Source organism: Aedes albopictus, chromosome 2 (genome assembly GCF_035046485.1).
Source record: "Aedes albopictus strain Foshan chromosome 2, AalbF5, whole genome shotgun sequence".
NCBI classification, from domain to species: Eukaryota; Metazoa; Arthropoda; class Insecta; order Diptera; family Culicidae; genus Aedes; species Aedes albopictus.
The window spans coordinates 412,472,337-412,493,063 of NC_085137.1; the positions used below are offsets into that span (position 1 = coordinate 412,472,337).

Sequence of the window (20,727 nt, forward strand, 5' to 3'; positions counted from 1 at the left end):
TAAAATCAAAAAATCAATATATTATTCTTAATTTGAAAACCCAATTGGTGATTGGTACAAATTAAGTACCTTACCAAGAAAAAAATGTTAAATTTAAATTTATACGTTCAATATGTAGTCCGTCCAAAGTCTTACACCGTACATCAAACCGTTTTTAATTAGATTTTGTTTTAGATTTTATAGAGGCATTTTAAAATCTTCTCCTGTGTGGTAGGGATGGGATTTTTCAAAACACCATCGTTCTTCTTCTTCTTCTTCATGCACCATCAAATCACCAATAGCATATCTGCCCAGCCTAGGCCCAAAGTATTAACTTCAAAGTAATCATTACGAAGCATACCCGATCAGAAAGGCATAACAAAATTATAACCGATTGAGTTATTTATTTCAAAGATTTTTAATAACAAAATCAGTTATAAAATTCGCCGGTTAGGTGTTAAAATAACAAAAAATATAACTGAAATTACTCTAGCCATAACATAATTATAACAGGTGTTGATACAATTTTAACAAATTTATAACATCGTGAGATATAATAAATATTGGAATGATCAAAAAATTATAACACATTTTGTTATAAATCAGATATAAAAATATTGGGTAAAAATTTAGTTGGGTCAATTTTAACTCATTTTTTGGGTAATTTTTATTTAGAGTGTTATTTATTTTTAGCGAAAAGTTTTTTGTATAAAAAACTTGCCCCACGTAGTATATAAAAAACCCTCACCCAGACGGGAATCGAACCAAGGACGCCAGCCTCCATCTGAAATCCGGCGCCTTTATCAATGAGGCTATTTCATCACTTGAAGTGTAGGGTTGTATATGATCAAGTAATTCTTCGTTTTGGCGGCTGGTCTATAAATAGACTCATTTGTCCAACGTACATGGGAGAGAAAATATGACGTCACATAAAAGTGTTGTTGATACAATTGATCGCAATGACGTCATCTGAGGATATAATAACAAAAGTGGATATAATTAAGTTATAATTGGTACTCAAGAATTTGCTCAGCATTTTGGCTTTATCTCATGATTCAGACCAGAAATAGGTGTCGTATCTTAATCAAAGTTGTAGAGATAGTTAATGGCTCTTAAACAGTGAAAATAGTGGTATTTCACCTTCTGTTGGTGCAAGCGAGTAATTAAATTAGAACATTTTGACATGTGTTATTAAATAATTATCTAATGTTCCTCACCATCAAGGAAGTTCCTGCCTATGGCAAAGTTATGCAGTAGTCTTGTGATTGGAAATGTCACCGCTTCGTGGCGTTAGTGTGCATTTCTGGAGATTGTCAAATTTGTGAAATTAAAAATAAGTGTTTAAAGCACATATTTAACCTTACATGATACAACACAACAATTAACATACTAAAGCAATTCTTCGTTCGCTTTGCCTCGTGATCTCAAATAATGTTTTTATTTTCAGCAGTTAAACAAGAAATTCCCCCACTAGTCGAAAGCACCTACTCGGTATTTGCTTCGAATTTTGCTCAAAATGCATGACGATGTCCATCAACATTTTGGTAAAAAAATAGCCTTCTGCTAGTTTCAGGACCATTGATGTAAGCCTTATTTTTCAACGTCCTTCCATCATCTTTGAAAGTATGTACATAATACACCTGATTCTTTTTTTTGCACGGGTTTTGCTATAACTCAGTTAATTTTTGACCGATTCTCATGAAATTCTGTACACGGATAGTAATATTATTGTCTACATGTGTACAAAATTTCATGAGAATCGGTTAAAAATGACTAAGTTATACCAAAAACCAGACCCGTGCAAAAAAGAATCGGGTGTATCCACATGTTTGCAGATGATAAGAAGCTGTATTTCTACGGAATTATTATGGACGAATTGCATGGTAATGAAACGTGACTAACGACATGATGTGACGAAACTAGATATAAATTTCAAAGTTCCACAAATAATTTGTTATCAATCAATTCTTCAAAAACTAAGGTGTTTTTAATTTGCTAATTGATCCAGTTGTATCATGTTAATTCAATAACAATGATAAAACTTCTAATTTCAGAATAATTTATGAAAATAATCTTGAATGGGACTACAAACTGCAAAACCTATGGAGGATTGTGAAACTTACTTCAGGAATGTTAACAGTTTCAATGAAAGCCATCCTTTTCATATCCATTTTGTTGCCTCACTTATCATATCACTTCATATGACCGTTTGAGAGTTGCATCAACCCTAATAGGATGTTGGGGTCAATATGACCCAGACAGGCACGCTGAACGTTCACTGCGTCATCGTGGTTTGAAAAATCTAACATCTTAAGAGGGTAAATCACGGCATACGTTGGGCATTCAATTTCACTTAATACTCTAGTGTGGCTCAGGCTGACCTACAATGGCAACTGTTGGGATACTCATTTCTTATTTTTTTTAACTACGTTGATTCAAACTTGTTAAAACTACTGTATTTTACAAGCACAGTAGCACCACACAGCGGCGTAACTGCGTACCAAACACCACCTGTAAAATATTGTAAATTGACATAAACTGCATTTTCAAAACTATAACTGAGTTTGTTATAATGTTCATATAAAGATGATCCAAATAAACTTATTTGTATTATAACTAACCTTGTTATAATTCTGATATAATTTAATCAGGTTTTCATATCATTTTTGTCAAATATATCTAAATATAACAAACGGTGATATATCTATCAACCGTTGATATAATTTTGTTACATTTTTGTTATGCCTTTCTGATCGGGTAAATGTCAATTTCTTGATTTTGCTTTGGCTGACCAAGCCAAGGTTGACCGTAGCATTTTCATAATTCAAATCTCAATTTGTTCATCGAGCACATGTTCTGTTGTGCTGCACGTGGATGTCAAAGCGTTTTCAACAGTGTAATTACGAAGCATGTTTCACGAGAGACCACATCTTTTCAATACGCTAACTCCACAACAACGCCGATATTACTGCGCCACTTGGGCAGTGGCTGGTATTTTGGGTACTTTTCAGCTACAACTCAGTCAATTTCAGAAATTTAGCAAAACCTCGCGCCGCCCAGCAGGGACTTTGTTTTGTACACATTACAGCACCTCCATGTCACGTAATATACCACACCTCTTATCAAATGTGATACCGTAAGCGTACCATACTTTGCGCACCTAGGGCCTAACTTTGCGCACTTTTGAAAAAATCGTTAAATAGTTTTTCTGGTGCATTATGCAAACTTTTTCCCACGGAATACTAGCTAATGATATGGGGCATGCACTTTGTCTCAGTTTAGATGTAATGATAAATGGAAGAGGAAGACAAATTGATGAGTGAATATGCAGTTGCTTTCCCTAAAATGCTGTAAATAACGTTGTAGAATGACGTAGGTTTTGTTTCAAAATTTGTTTTAGTTTAGATAGCAATACCATAAAGTATTTGTGCACTCTCAATAATACAATAATAACCAAACTTGTTCCACAACAGAATGTAATATTGAAATGTTATTTAAGGGCTGCATACCAATTGCTTGGTCATAACAAAATAAGATTGTCCAACAAAACGTGTTATGGAAACGTAATGCCTTGATAATTCAATAATAACAAAACAAGATATAAAAACAGGTTTTGTGATTTCGTAGTTATTAATTTGATATTCCCTTCTGCTCGGGCGGCAAAGCTTTTCAGATGAACAACAACCACTTTCTGGTGAAGGATTTTATAGTTCCAAATTTCATCATCACGTGGCGCTAGAGTACATAGTTACTTCCGGTTCGACTTTAGTGGGGTACAGCACGAGATTGAAGCCAGACAGGAAGATACGATCTTCGGCAAAGTTGTTCGGGACTACGAGTACTTCCTGGTCATGAAAAGCATAGTTATAAATTTCACCACCACGTGGTGCTAATGAATATAGTTATTTCCGGTTCGACTTTGGCGGGATATAACACGAGATTGAAGCCAGATAGGAAGGTACAATCTTCGGCAAAGTTGTACAGGACTACGAATACTTCCTGGTCATGAAGTACACAGTTCCGAATTTGACCACCACGTGGCACTAGTGTACATAGCGACTTCCGGTACGACACGAGATTGAACCAGATAGGAAGATACGATCTTCGGCAAAGTTGTTCAGGGCTACGAGTACTTCCAGGTCATAAAGAATATAGTTCTAAAGTTCACCACCACGTGGCGCTAATGTACATAGTTACTTCCGGTTCGACTTTGGTGGAATATAGCACGAGATTGAAACCAGATAGGAAGGTACGATCTTCGACAAACTTGTTCAGAGCAACAACCACTTCCTGGTGATGAATATCATAGTTCCAAATTTCATCACCACGTGGCGCTAGCGTACATAGTTACTTCCGGTTCGACTTTGGTGGGTATAGCACGAAATTGAAGCCAGATAGGAAGGTACGATCTTTGGCAAAGTTGTTCAGGACTACGATTTGTTAAAAATGTGGAACTAATGTATTCGCCTGGTTCTCACCGGAAGCTGCATGAAATTCCAATCGGCTCTCACTAAACCTTTCTAGGATAGTGTAGGATTCCGATAACGTATAAAGTTTGAAATTTGGTTCACTAACTGCTGAGATATGGATGTGCAAAAATAAAAAAAAAAAGTTTTTTTTTGCCAGTCGGTACTTTACGTTATGAAAACCCTGTTGGTATAAGACACATTCTACCCGAGCAAAGGCGAATTACAAAATGATAACAAGTTCTGTTAACAGGTTATCATTCGTTTGATAATTGAGTTTGTTATTATTAAGGTTGAATTAAGAGCCAACATAACAAAAAAGAAAACTCAATTTCTCTTCTCGAATAAGAACAAGATCAGACATGAATACATTCCACAAATCGATAGAGAAAAAACTTAACATGTAACCAAGGCGGAAACTGTTCGAATAGTATTTGAAAATATTGTTTGCTTCTCCACGCGAAAGCTACATTTTAATTTATATATACTGCTATTGTTTTGAACGATTTCACATTGAGTTTAACTTTTTACCACGACCTTCGAAAATTCTCAGATTTTGTACATAGATTGATAACAATATTCACTATATTCGCTCATAGGATAACAAAGATACAGCATGTCAAAGTTGGCTATGTTGTATGGAGAACGGCTATCACTGCTATTTTTATGAACAACGTTGTATGTATTGTATGTATTATAATTATGTACGTGTTATCATAATTATTTATAGGAAAAGTCGAAAGTACTTGTGAGAAGAAACAAGGAAGAAGAGTAGTACTACAAATGGTGGAAAAGTACTCAAATAAAGAGTATCGAGTGTTCTTCGATAACTTTTTACGTCTGTTGAGCTTTGTGAAGATTTATTAGCACGAGGCTTCACAAGTGTTGGCACACTAAAAGCTAATAAGCGTGAGATTCCTATAATAGGAGTGTAAGGGGCATCATGCAGATCTACAAAAAGCAACGGTCACCTTCTTGTCCAATTATGATCAACTTGGCAAGTGTCACGTGTGTCAGTTTAGTGCATCTCTTGTTACATGCTGAGATTGCACTCAATTAGTTTGCATCAAACAGGGAAAAGGATTGTGTATCGTTGCAATGATTGTCCTGAAGACCAAACCAAAATCATCAGTCTCACTTAAAAAAAAACAGCGATGCAGTTTGTGTGTTCGAAGCAAGGACCGTAAAACAACGATTCATTGTTATCAGTCTAACCGATGCATCTGTTCAAACCATGGGCGTTGTGAAGAAAATGTCGAATTTTGCTCAAATTGTATAAATAGATGATCGGATAACATTTGGTTACATCTTTTGAATTCAAGATTCCAAAGTTATCAAAACAAGCAGCAGAATTTGCTTACAAAATCCCTTTATCCAGTTTATATTTCACTATTTATGTACAATTAAATAAATAATCATCTGAATCAGTTCAAATCGTATCGAAGGGATACCATATTATTCATTCCGGATATTCTTAAAAACTTGCGGAACCAACTTTCGTGATCAGAGTAAACACAAAGACTCTGCAAACATCTTCATACGTTGTACTTGTAAGGAGGAAACTAAAACGTAAAACTTGTCCTGCACAAATACAACGAAAATTCCTTAGTTCTCAATTGAATTCGGTTCCAGCCATAGTCACCGCATGCGAATCATCCAATGGAACACGATGTAACGAAACTGTTGCTATCCAGGAAAATTTTAGAGAAAGAGCTGTAGATATAAGAATTCCACAGGCCGAAAATAATGAAAAAAGAGCTGCCACATGATATGTTTAGGTGTATAAACGCATGTGTCCTCTACTACGGTTCCGCAGGGCACTCTGGAGGTTCCGGAAGTGGCCAACGTAGTCGATGACCCTTTTCATAGATATGAGAATCTCAACCACCGAAAATCATGAAGAAAGAGCTGTCGCACGGTATATTTTGCAGAAAAAATGCATGTGTCCTCTACTGAAGGTTTCGCCAGGGCACCCCGCCCATGCAACACACATGTTATATTAAAGTTACGACAGCGCAAGTTTTGGTTGTATAGAAGTTAATTTCACGTAATTCTAACATTGTGTTAAAATAACGTCAACTAAACTTCTATACAACCAAAACTTGCGCTGTCGTGACTAATATATAACATGTGTGTTGCTTGGGCGGAGGTTCCGGAAGTGGCCAAAGTGGTCTATGACCCTTTTTATAGCCATGGAGGTCCTATTCACGGAAAATCATGAAGAAAGAGCTGTCGCACGGTATATTTTGGAGAAAAAATGGATGTGTCCTCTACTACAGGTTCCGCCAGGGCACCCCGGAGGTTCCGGAAGTGGCCAAAGTGGTCGATGACCCTTTTTATAGCCATGGATGTCCTATTCACGGAAAATCACGAAGAAAGAGCTGTCGCGCGGTATATTTCTGAGTACAAATGCATGTATCCTCTACTACAGGTTCCGCCAGGGCACCCTGGAGGTTCCGGAAGTGGCCAAAGTGGTCGATGATCCTTTCTATAGCCATGGGTATCCTATTCACGGAAAATCATGAAGAAAGAGCTGTCGCACGGTATATTTCTGAGTAAAAATGCATGTGTCCTCCACTACAGGTTCCGCCAGGGCACCCCGGAGGTTCCGGAAGTGCCCAATGTGGTCTATGACTCTTTTTATAGCCATGAGTAGCCTATTCACGGAAAATCATGAAGAAAGAGCTGTCGCATGTTATGGTTTGGAGTGAAATTGCAAGTGGCCTCTACTACAGAATCCCCCGGGGACCTTTCAGAGAGTCTAGGAACATCCAGAGGAACTCCAAATATTCAAAAAATTTACAGATCAAATCAGCTTCGATAAGGTAAATAAAAAGAAAATCGGGTTAAGTACGGTTCCTTTTAATTCCACTAAGAATTTGCATCCTTTGACAGATACGTATTTCGATACGAGTCGAGTCAAGTACAAGACACTGAAGACGACCTTACAGTTGAGGTCGAAATACGTATCTGTCAAAGGATGCAAATTCTTAGTGGAATTAAAAGGAACCGTACTTAACCCGATTTTCTTTTTATTTACAGATATTCCCCTAACAAGCCCAGGTTAATCATCATCATTCGATAAGGTTTTAATTTTTCCCAATGTTTCAAAGTAGTTTCATAGAGAAAAAAATAGTTTTGATACAAATACCCCAAATGGCATAACGTTGGTACCCCAAGGGAATCCGGAATAATTCCGGAACAATCCGGATTTTGAATTGTTTGTCCCATTTTATCAAAACTAGAATAAAAACTGGATCTTGTCACAAAATTTCATTACGATTGGTTGAAATTCAACAGAGTTATGAATTTTTCAATGTAAAAATTTGATGCCAAAAATGACGTTGGCCTTTTGGGTGTTAAATACATCAGCTTACTCAAATCCTGCTCAAATTTTCGATTAAAGCAAATTCTGTCTGATTAAGATGGGAACATATTCAAATGTTCACTTGCAAAGACATAATACATCATGTTAAATGAAATCTGTCACACGCAGCACTTACAAATTTTTCTACACCTTTCCTCCATTACAGTGTAAGCCGAGTCACCAACAGATTAAAGGCTTTCCATTGATTTTTGATTTTCACCCCGTTTTCTTTCACCATCCCTTTCGACATTCTAGGAAGTGGATATCCGATGCGTACCTCTACTGGGACGAGATTCGCCGAACGGCCGACGCCTCCGAAGCCGGTGTGGCACAACTTTCCGCGTACATCTTCTCCAGCACGGATCCGTCGATTGTGAGGGTAAGTGTAACCCCCCCCTTTTTCTTTTCCCATCAAGGCCCTACACATTTGGGTTTCTTTCATCCATTCTGATTGAAACAGAACAAGCTGTTGAGTCAGCAGTTTTTCTTTTTGGGCGGCTCTTGTTAGGAACGTTTTTCGCGGTACTCTGACTGTAGAAGCCGAGGTAGAATTATCACCGACGACGACGCGGGGATAATTTTATTGGATGGGCTTCACCGGCACTTGAGTGAATTATGTAAATCAAGGAAGCGAATGTCAATCAGCTTCGTCTGCTGCAAGGAAACTGGGTCAACAGCACAGGGGTTTTATTGCTTGCAGAACGCGATCAAAAGACGGAAGAGAGAATATGCTTGCTTCAAAGGAGTGTGGTTGGGGTTGCAGCAAAATTGGATAATACAACTAATTAATATTGATGCATTTGAATATTTCACAGCATTTCAATTCACTAATTTATTTATTTAGTTCAACATAAAAATTATGATAACACTGAGACAACAATTTGGCGCCCATAGTGCTTGATTTGCTGCAGATGCAGTTCTCAAACGTCCTTCACGCCCAACGCTCTAGATCACCTTCCACTTGATCCGTCCATCGTGCTCTCTGCGCTTCACGTCTTCTTGTGCCAAACGATAAGCAAACACCAACTTTGCAGGGTTGTAGTCTTGCATTTTACAACATGCCCTGCCCACCGCACCCACTCGCTTCAGTCACTTTCAGGATTTCAGGTTTGCCGTACAGTGCAGCGAATTCGTGATTCACTTGTCTCTCGACTCTCGAGCACTCCAAGTTTACACGGTTCAGGCGAGTGTACATTTCTGCAGCCGTTCCAAAATTTGTGGCAATAATAACAATGTCATCCGCAAATCAGAGAAATTGGGTTTTTAAATTAAGAAAAATGTATCGATTTTTTGATTCTATACGAAAGAGCACCTTTTTCTGAGCCACTATGATTTTTTTCAGATTTTAAGAACTTTATTTTGGTACCTAAGATCAATTTTAAAGAGATTTTTTGAAATCACCTTTTGACAGCTGGGTAACTGTTTGGCAGCTCCACCCAGTACAAAATGCGACGAGGGGTGATTCGACAAATCGCTCCCATACAAACTTCAAATTGATTTTTAAATAGGTTCCCGGGCACCAAAATTCATGAAAATTTGGATTTCGGCTCAGTTTCGCATGCAGATTCAGAATATGGAATTATCTCAACACCGCTAAAGAAGCCAATTGGCCGGATTTCGTGAGGAGCCTACCCCGGCTCATCGTATAACACCTTCCAAGTTGGACCTTCCAATTCGCAGTCCCCGTCGGAATTCGAATGCACTTGGGTATACATTTGCACACCCTCCATCGTTGTACTTAGGCTGGTAAGCTTCCCGGGAAAGCTGTTCTCGTCGAGTTCGGAGGGCCGATTTGAAAAATTTCTATCCTGGGCGATTGCTAGCCATCGCCTTGACATGTGGTCAGGTCAAATTTTTGTCGACTTGCTTGATTTCGTTGTTGAAGGTGCGCCGCCATGAGCCTCTGGGTCTGCCTCTGCTGCGATGTTCCTGCTGGGTTCCAATCTAACGCTTGCTTGCAGATTTCGTTTCCGCACCTGCGTAGAGTGTGGCCGACCATCCTCCACTTTCGCTCCCGAATTTCTGTCGCTATCGGCTTTTGATGACATCGACGATGGAGCTCCACGTTGGAAATTCAATTGTGAGGCCACCTTGCACGAATTATATACAACAGGCATCTATTGATGAAGACCTGCAGCCGTTGAGTGCTCTACACTGATACACACCATGTTTCACTGGCGTATAGCAGCACAGATTTCACGTTTGTGTTAAAAATTCGGATTTTGGTGCGTTGACTGATCTGGTTGTTTTTCCTTACAACTCGCACTCGCAAAAGCAGCCCTCGCCTTCTTGGTCCGTACACCTTTGTAGATCTTGGTGCCGTTTGACTACCAAGATGTTGGAAGCTTTCAACATTCTCCACTGATTGCCCAGCTATCGTAAAGCTGGAAGGGTTGACCTTGTTTACATCCAACGATTTGGTCTTGTTGACGTTGATGGTAAGGCCTGCCGCTGGGGAGCGATTGGCAAAATCATCGAGCTTCAGGTATCAGAAGGCCGGCTCCAGAGGCACGTTATCCTCCATTTGGGACATTTGGGGCATTTGTGCCATCGCCAAAATATTAGCCTATTTCATCATCTACCTGAGGGAAAAGGAAGGAAATAAGGATAAGGATGGGGATAAGGACAGGTAGGGAAATAGGAAAAGTACCCTGGAAGAGGATACTACACAGTAAAAAAAATCTTGTGATATAACATCACTTTACAAATTACATCCTTTCCACGCAGCAAATTAGCCTCCGTAGCTTGAAAGTGAGTCTAGCAATCGCTAGAACCGGAACGATTGATGAATCATATATAAGTAAAATATTGGCATAGATTCGTACACTGATACGTTGATTCTGAAAAACAACAAAGCCGCTGATTTTGAAAAACAACAAAGCCGCTGGAGCAGATCAACTACCAAGCGAGCTTCTAAAATACGGTGGAGAAGCACTGGTGAGAGCACTACACTGGGTCATTGCCAAGATTTGGGAGGAGGAAGTATTACCGGAGGAATGGATGGAAGGTATCGTGTGACCCATCTACAAAAAGGGCGACAAGTTGGATTGCGGGAACTATCGCGCGATCACACTACTGAGCGCTGCCTATAAGGTACTCTCCCAAATTTTATGCCGCCGTCTATCACCGATTGCAAGAGAGTTCGTGGGGCAATATCAGGCTGGATTCATGGGTGAACGTGCTACAACGGACCAGATGTTCGCCATCCGCCAGGTGTTGCAGAAATGCCGCGAATACAACGTGCCCACACATCACTTGTTCATCGATTTCAAATCGGCGTATGATACAATCGATCGAGAACAGCTATGGCAGATTATGCACGAATACGGATTCCCGGATACTGATACGGTTGATCAAGGCGACGATGGATCGAGTGATGTGCGTAGTTCGAGTATCAGGGACACTCTCGAGTCCCTTCGAATCTCGCAGAGGGTTGCGGCAAGGTGATGGTCTTTCGTGCTTGCTGGTCAACATTGCTTTGGAGGGTGTAATAAGAAGAGCGGGGATAAACACGAGTGGGACGATTTTCACGAAGTCCGTTCAGCTGCTTGGTTTCGCCGATGATATTGATATTATTGCTCGTAAATTTGAGACGATGGCGGAAACGTACATCCGACTAAAGAGTGAAGCCAGGCGAATCGGATTAGTCATTAATGTGTCGAAGACAAAGTACATGATGGCAAAGGGCTCCAGAGAGGAATCACCGCGCCCGCCACCCCGAATTCATATCGACGGTGATGAAATCGAGGCGGTTGAAGATTTCGTGTACTTGGGCTCACTGGTGACCGACGACAACGACACCAGCAGAGAAATTCAGAGGCGCATTGTGGCAGGAAATCGTGCCTACTTTGGACTCCGCAGAACTCTAAGATCGAATAAAGTTCGCCGTAACACGAAGTTAACCATCTACAAAACGCTGATTTGACCGGTGGTCCTCTATGGGCACGAAACATTGACCCTACGTGCAGAGGACCAACGTGCCCTTGGAGTTTTCGAACGGAAGGTGTTGCGTACCATCTACGGCGGAGTGCAGATGGAAGACGGGACTTGGAGAAGGCGAATGAACCACGAGCTGCATCAGCTGCTGGGAGAACCAACCATCGTCCACACCGCGAAAATCGGGAAGCTACGGTGGGCAGGTCACGTCATCAGGATGTCGGATAGAAACCCGACTAAAATGGTTCTCGAGAGTCATCTGACCGGAAGCGTGGAGCGCAGCGAGCTAGGTGGGTCGACCAAGTGGAGGACGATCTGCGGACCCTACGCAGAGTGCGGAACTGGAGACAAACAGCCATGGACCGAGTGGAATGGAGGCGGCTACTATGTACAGCAGAGGCCACCCCGGCCTTAGCCTGACCGGTAAGTAAGTAAACGTTGATTCTGAGGCATATCCCTTACCTCTCGGCTATTTCACCGAGTTAGGAGGTAGGTGATAAATATGATACTGCTTCTATCCACTGAAATGAGTTTGTTGACACTTTCCGGTGCCAACCAGGGCGTACATGGTGAGTGTGATAATTGTTGGAAAACGATGCAACAGATGCAACGAAATTGGATACATCGCCATTAATTACGCGCCTGGATATTACAAAATTATTTGCTGTGTAACGCATAAGCGTACCACAATGGGTTCAAACAGCACCCTTAAAAGGACACTGTAATAACTCATAAAGCGAAAGAGAGCCTATAGCTCTTTACCACAGCGGGTTAAGAACGACAGAATATCCTGAATACTCAGGTCTCTGAAGTCAGTTTCACTTAAGGCTCAAATAACCATAATTCAATCATCAGCAATCATTAACTTTTAAAATGCAGTTTTTTCGCTCAAATTCGCAAAGCCACTATTGAAAATTATTTCACTGATATCTAGACGGTAAATAGAATGCAGTGATAAATTTGTATGACAATTGATCGAAATTTAAGCGAAAAAACTGCCTTTGAGTTTTTCCATATGGATGATGGTTTGTATTCTCTTAATAAGTGTTTACCGAATACTCGGAAACGCAGTTGCGCAAAAACTGGACAGTTACATATCAAATGATACGAAGTTCCTTAATCGAATTCACAGCTATCACATGCAAATGTATCAGCTTGCTGAATATTCGCCATGTGATAACTGAGTCGGCAGTGACCAGTTAATGATTTGACCAGAATGCTGCAGTTCTGCTTTGACAGATTTGTTAGGTACTTCGCCACCCCTAGAGATGCCTTAGTACAACACAAGATTTGTAAGATACTTCGCCACCCTTGCAAATGGCTCAGTACAATACAATTTGGTTTGACGACATGACTCCAAACTATTCCAGTATTGTTTGTGCTGAGTGGCTGCCCACGTGTGAATCTGAAGCTTTACCCACTTGGATACCGAAATAGCTGGCTCAGGGCCAATTAAGTCAAGTGATGCACCAGTGCGAGCTAACTCATCAGCCAATTCATTTCCAGCGATGGAAGAATGGCTAGGTACCCATACAAGGTGAACAGCGTTTGCTGAATTCAGCTCCTCGATTCGAGTTCGACAAGCGATAACTATCTTCGACCTGGAGTTTGCCGAAGCAAGTGCTTTAATAGCAGCCTGGCTATCTGAACAGAAGTATATTACTTTGCCCATTACGTGCTGCTGAAGTGCTGATTGCACTCCGCACATAAGACCAAAGATTTCGGTCTGAAAAACGGTGCAGTGTCTACCAAGTGAGTAAGACAGATACAGCCTTAGCTCACGAGAATAAACACCAGCACCTGCCCGACCTTCTAGAAGGGAGCCATCAGTGTAACATACGATGCCGTCTGAAATACTTCTCTCCAGATAACCAGATGTCCACTCTTCCCGGAAACGCAATTACGTTGAAAATGTCCTATATGGAAAATTACAAGCAATTGAAAGATCACTTGGAGTAAGAACAACGAGGTGTTTCCTCTAGTAAACCGAATATCCATACACGGTAAGTGCAAGAAAGTGCTTCTTGTTTGAGATGAATGTGTAGTGGGGCAACGTCAAAGAGAACTTCGAGCGCTGCCGTGGGAGTTGAAGAGAACGCTCCAGACATCGCCATTAAGCACATTTTTTGATGCCGTCTGAAATACTTCTTTCCAGATTTCCAGATGTCCACTCTTCCCGAGAAGGGAATTTCGTGGAAAATGTCCTATATGGAAAATTACAAGCAATTGTAAGATCACTTGGAGCAAGGACAATTTTGTCCCAATTCATCAAAAGTGGAAACAACGAGGTGCGTGTTGAACTGCGGTTCACAGGAGTTTCCTCTAGTAGACCGAGTACCCGTAGGCGGTAAGTGCAAGAAAGTGCTTCTTGTTTGAGATGAATGTGTAGTGGAGCAACGTCAAAGAGAACTTCGAGCGCTGCCGTGGGAGTTGAAGAGAACGCTCCAGACATCGCCATTAAGTGCATCCTTTGGAGATGGTCTAACTTTGATTGGACCGTTCTCATTTCGCCTTTTTGCCACCACACAAGACATCCATAGGCCAATATTTGCCAAACAACAGTAGTGTAGATCCATTTGATATACTTGGGTTTTAGACCCCAAGTTGTACCAAAGGTTCGCCGGCATTGCCCGGAGGCCATACAAGCTTTCTTGATTCTGAACTCAATGTGAGGTGTCCAGGAAAGCTTGGAATCAAGAATGGCTCCAACGTACTTTACCTGTTCAGTCACATCAATTTCAGAATCAAAGAGGCGCAAAGGTCGAACGCCATTACGGTTTCACCTTTCCGTAAAAAGAACAATAGATGTTTTACTCGGATTAACCGAAAGGCCATATTGGCGACACCAACACTCAACTACCTGAAGGGCGCTTTACATCAGGTCGAAAAAGGTGGTGATACACATACCAACTAACAATGCTAGGTAGTCGTCGGCAAAACCATAAGTAGGAAAATCGCTATTATTGAGTTGCCTCAATAGCGTATCTGCTACGAGATTCCACAAAAGCGGCGGCAAGACTCCCCCTTGGGGGCATCCACAAACACTCAATTTCCTAACCCCTGCTAGACGCAATATCGAGAAGAGATATCGGTTTTTGAGCATTTGATGAATCCAATTGGAAATCATTGAAGATATAGAATGACTCCGTGTGGCTTCCAATATGGCATCGAAAGGCACAATGTCAAAGGCACCCTCGATCGATATCTAAGAAAACACCCAAAACAAGATTGCTTTTGAGCGAATGCTTTCTCGACATCGTAAACAACCTTTTGTAAAAGAGTCACAGTGGACTTACCAGATTGGTAGGCATGTTGGTTCACATGAAGAGGCACGTTGGCCAGATGAACATCACGGATGTGATGATCCACAATGCGTTCTAAGCATTTCAGAATATGTGTTGGTTTTCGGCGAAAAAATAATAAAACTGTTGTTTTGCCAGATTGTCCGGACGTTTCGGTCGATTTTACTGGCCTTCGACCATCTTCTGCGGACTCTAAAATATATTTTTTGATTTAAAATCACATAAAAAACACAAAATAAAATTCTTACAATCTTCTAGTCGTCTTTTCACTATTGGACGACCATTACTTTACAAACATGAATACACTAGACTACATATAGATACATACACACAAGTTTCCTTACTCTAAGTGTCATTGGTATTAGATTTTAGCTTCGATATAATAGAGTTGTACGCGGTTTTGAAATTTGCAGAGTCTTTTTGCTTGTTTACAACATTCTCATCACCTTTAATCTTAATATGAAAGGTTTCCGTAATTAATCTAGTGTAGCTGTTAGTAACTTTGTCAAGTATTTTTGTCTTGTCAAAGTCGAAAATGTGTCCTTCTTCTATGGTGTGTTGGGATAATCCCGTACCAGATATGTTTTTTGTTTTTACATTATACTTATGTTGGTTTAGACGCTTACACAAAAATTGACTAGTTTCACCATGTACGACTTTTCACATGCACCACAAGGAATTTCATAAACAACATTTACATTCTTGTCTTTTGATATTTTGTCTTTGGTTTTTGTAAATAAAGTATCTTTGATTTTGTCAATTGGTTTAAAAGCTAATTTGAAGTTATACTGTCGTAGATATCTAGAAACGTTTTTCTCCTAGTCCTTTAATGTATGGTACAGTTATAAATTTGTTTGTGTCATTTGCATTGTGTTGTTGTAACGTGTTGTACATTTTGTGGAGCCTTTCCCTTATAACTTTTTCCACAAGAAAACATGGGTAATTGTTTTTTGCAAGAATTTGTTTGACCGTTTTTAGCGTGTTTACTCTGTACTTAGCATGTGTTAATTTTAAGGCTCTATCTACTAAGGCAATGATGGTGTTATTCTTGTGCATAAAGGGACTTACAGACGTAAAATCTAAATATCTCCCATTTACATCCTTCGGAAACCACTCCGTTGTGATCGTGTTGTTTTCGCGTCGTAGGATCATGTCCAGAAACTTCAGCTTTCCGCCAGCTTCCATTTCAACGGTAAACTGCAATCGTTGGTGGAACCCATTGAATTCATTCAGGATTGCTGCTACTTCCTCTTCTCTCGCGCACAACAGGCAGTCATCTACATACCGTCTGAAAAAACGAGGCACAATTCCACGAGTGCGTAGGTTCTCCAGCGCAGCTACAGGGGATAGACAAAATGATCGGGACAGGCTAAATTTTCTCTTCTCAAAAAATATTCAAATAGCTGTAACTTTTCGAAAACCTGGATGCCACGAACGTAGGCGACAAAAAACCTACAGTAGGAACGGTGCAAAGCCCATCATTGATGTGACCTTCTGGAGTCCGGGTTTAAACCCTAGCCTGGATTGGAGAGTCGACTATGGATACATGCACAGTGTCCATCTAGCGATTCGATAGAAAGTGGAACGCGGAGGAAGACGGCCGCAGGCGGGGGTCATCGACCGCCATCGGAGGTAACTGACCTCGCGCTTCGATAAGACGGCATTTGTGGAGCAATTACTTATGGAGGGTAACACCGACGATCTATCCAGCGATGCTCTAGTTAGAACCCTGAGTCCTGCGTGTGACGCCGCAATTCCAAGGCGATCCCTACTCAGAAATGGACGCAAACCGGTATACTGGTGGTGTCCAGAAATCGCAGAACTACCTGAGAGCTAGAAGGAGGATCCAAAGGGCTCGCACCGATTAGGGTAGAATGGAACGAAGTGAGGCCTACAGGGGGCTAAGCTGGCACTGAATCAAGAGATTGAGGCACGTAAGCGGGCGTGCTTTGAAAATATCTGTCAGGCAGTCAACACGGGGTAATGCCTAAAGAGTAGAATAACTAGCCACAGAAGCCCAATGTCGCGACTGTTCGTGTGACTAACATCTAGTTTGCCACGCCCTTACAGCGTCAGCAGCGGTACTAGAAGTGTCAAGTTAATTTTGTTTACAATAACAAAAGGTCCTCTACAAGATGGACACTTGAAAATAGTAAATTATTGCAATTTAAGTTATTAAAATAATTAAATACTAAATGTGACCACAGCGCCATTAGAGTTCTAGTGTATTTCTATTGCCTAAAGAGTAGTCATAGCCAAAACGAAAGGTGCGTCAGCACTCCCAGAACGTTCCCCCGAGATGCTGCAGAAGATCGTGGAAACGCTGTTCCCTCGCCACGATACAAGACCATGCGCCCCTGTCGCCTATGGCCAAACCGGCCATAGCGAAGTCGCTTCGGTGACGAACGACGAACTTACTGCAATAGCGAAGTCGCTTCAGTTGAACAAGGCTCCGGGTCCGGAAGGTATCCAGACAATAGCTTTCAAGACGACCCTGACATGTTCAGAGAGGCTATGCAGATGTGCCTAGACAAAGGCGAATTTCCGGAGAGGTAGAAAAATGCAAAGATTGGTTCTACTGCCCAAATCCGGGAAGCCACCTGGTGATTCGTCGGCCTTCTGGACACCGCCGGAAAACTGTTGGAACGAATCATTCTGTCGAGGCTGATGGTCTATACCGCGAAACCTGATGAATCTGGCCTCTCGGATAACCAGGTCGGCTTCCGGACGGGTCGATCGACGGTGAACGCTATTAGGGCTATAACCAAAGCGGCCGAGATAGCGCTCCAAAAGAAGCGTACGGGAATCCGCTATTGCGCGGTCGTCACACTACTGGACGTAAACAATGCGTTCAACAGCGTCAGCTGGGCCGCTATCGAGTGCACCATACACCACCTAGAAGTCCCGGTTGGCGTATGTCGGATACAGGAGGGCTACTTCCAGAATAGGGTGCTAATCTATGACACCGAGGAAGGCGAGAAGAGCTAGAAGTACCTATAATTAGTACCAAGGATTCATCCTTGGACCAGTGTGATGGTGTATTGAGGCTCACACTTCCATCGGTCGGCTTTGCCGATGATATTACCCTTGTGGTATACGGCGAGTCGATAGAGGAAGTGGAACTGACAGCAACTCACGCAATTGGCATAGTGGAGGACTGGATGAGGTCGAGACAGTTGGCACTCGCGCACCACAAAACGTACCTAGGTGTTGAACAACTACACGTCTGAACAGAAGGCAGTGATCAACTACAAGTGCATCACTGAAGTAATTGGGGGTCATGATCGACGATGAGCTGAAATTAGGAAGCCACGTAGAATATGCCTGCAAAAGGGCAAGCATGGCGATAATTGCCAATAGTCTCGAGTAAGCGTAAGCAGTAGCGGTCTCCATATTACGGTATGGCGCCGCTGCATGGTCGAATGCGCTAATGGTCAATCGAAAAGTTAACCGACTGGAAGATGTTCTAATGGGTTTCAAGACGTTTAGAGAGATTTCAGGGAGCTTCAGGGGGCTTCATATAGTCGATGCGGTAAGCACACGGGTATTCAACAAGCCCATGTTGTGGGTGACGAGTTCGATTCCTGGTCGGTCTAGAAATTTACCAAAATTTGTATCACAAATTTTAGATAACCAGGGATTGGCGGCATGCAGCGTGCGGTGCGAAAAAAGCGTGTGCTTCACACAATCTCAAGTGCTTGTCTCCCGTTTTGCCGAGAGACAAGAGGCGTATGAGTGAGAGCTTTCGTAATTGTACGAGAGACAAACCGCAGCACTAGCTCTACGGCGCAGGGAGTAATGCACGGTGCTTGGGACTGTGCTTGTCACCAAACAGAAAAAAAAACACTTTATAAATTAATTGAAGAGTTTGTGTTTTCGGCAAAATTGTTAAGCTTGTCAAGGGTTGACAAGTGATGAGTCGTTTGATTCGAAATTTTCCCAATCATGCGTAGTATCAAGTCAAGTGCAAAGCACGGAGACAAGCACCGAGAAAGTGCATACGACAAAGCGTGAGAGACAGGAGAGCTCCAGCGCGCGGCAAAGTAAGCGAGCAACACACAACCGATTGCACGTACTCGTCTCCTTCTGGTTTGTTGTGCTGTCTCGTAGCAGCGTGTGCGGCACGCAAAGAGTTTTGAGTCGCACCCTATCCCTGTAGATAACTAATTAATAAACTAATACTTGACATTCTTGATTTTTCTTATAGCTAATCATTATTTTGAATACTCCTTTATTGTAGAACCGATACATCGAGAAGATTCTTCCAGTATACCGGGCAGTCACCGAACAGGAGCTCACTCTCTGCCCTGGGGACTGGAAGTATGGTTCCTTCTACACGACTGTCTTGACTGAATGCAGACTTTTCCAACCATGGGCAACGAAAAAGTAAGTTACGAAACTCTTTCAACAGTTCTGTGTTTCGATCTGAAAATATTCATTTCATCCCCTCTCCTGGTAGATTCCTTCGCAACGGAGGTCGCATCATTACGCAGAAGGTCGAATCCTTCCAGCAAGTGGCCGGCCAATACGACGTGGTCGTAAACTGTACGGGTATGGGTGCTAAGAAGCTTTGCACCGACTATAAACTGGTCCCGATTCGTGGTCAGGTGATCAAAGTGAAGGCACCCTGGGTTAAGACGGCCTTCTACGCCGATTATGATACCTATATCATTCCGGGCTTTCAGGGCGTAACGCTCGGTGGATGCCGAAACTACGACAGTTACAATACGGAAGTGTGCAAACACGACTCGGCTGCCATCCGGGAACGGTGTGAGGCATTGCTGCCCAGTTTGAAGGGGGCACCGGTCATCAGGGAAGCGGTTGGCTTGAGACCGCACCGTGATCCGGTTCGGGTGGAACCGGAACTGTTGGATCTGGTGAGAGGACGAGTTAAAGTGGTGCACAACTACGGACATGGAGGATACGGTGTGACGACTTCACCCGGAACGGCCATTTATGCCACTGGGTTGGTAACAGATATGCTTAAGAGCAATAGCAAGTTGTGAGTGAGGTATGGTTTATTGGTGTATCTTTGAAAAGGTTGTAAATAAAAAAATGTTCAAGAAATGGTTTATTCTATTTTTCTCGTTTTTCTAGCTTTCTATGTTTACTGGTAATTCATATTCCTCGTTGGCTATCATGCGTCTCCATTGATGTTGCTTATCGATCGCAATGGAAAATATGTATAACTGGAATATTTTGCAATATAAATATCCAGAGTGTTAAGGATGAAGAAAAAAAAAAGAAAAATCGATCGATGACTAAGCTTTCAATTTCTTTCATTAATAACTTATTTAATTTTAAGAATGTTATTAATGATTATTGATAAAATTTGGTTTGCCTTTCATAAGTGTTCAAAAATTGCTCATTCACAACGCACACAAAAAATGCAAAAGTTTAGAAACAATTAAATATTAAAAAAAGAAGTAAAATCCCAAGTTCAGAGGAACACTGTTTAAAAAAAGCGCGAAGTTTTGGAATAGATTGAACTTTTTATTGTGTTTCTTGAAATTTTTACGCGAGGAAAGATGCCGAAATAAACACAAAACATAGAAATACAAGAAAGAAAAAAATGTTAATTCCTACAAGAAAAACCTGAAATTTTGTTTAAAGAGATAAATTTTAAACGTAGCATGAAAAGGGTTCACCAATATCAATATAAATAATAAGAGACCAG

General features: G+C 41.4%; 1 protein-coding gene across 1 annotated transcript in view; it reads left to right on the forward strand.

The window, feature by feature from the left end:
• The window catches only part of LOC109417953 (D-aspartate oxidase), a 104,110-nt gene extending 83,981 nt beyond the window's left edge, over positions 1–20,129 (forward strand). Inside the window, exons 3-5 of the mRNA XM_029869534.2 lie at positions 8,068–8,191; positions 19,291–19,436; positions 19,510–20,129. Coding sequence (XP_029725394.2) covers positions 8,068–8,191; positions 19,291–19,436; positions 19,510–20,056 — 817 coding nt within the window. The 3' untranslated portion in view covers positions 20,057–20,129. The remainder of the gene's footprint in view (positions 1–8,067; positions 8,192–19,290; positions 19,437–19,509) is intronic.
• The last annotated feature ends 598 nt before the right edge of the window (positions 20,130–20,727 follow it).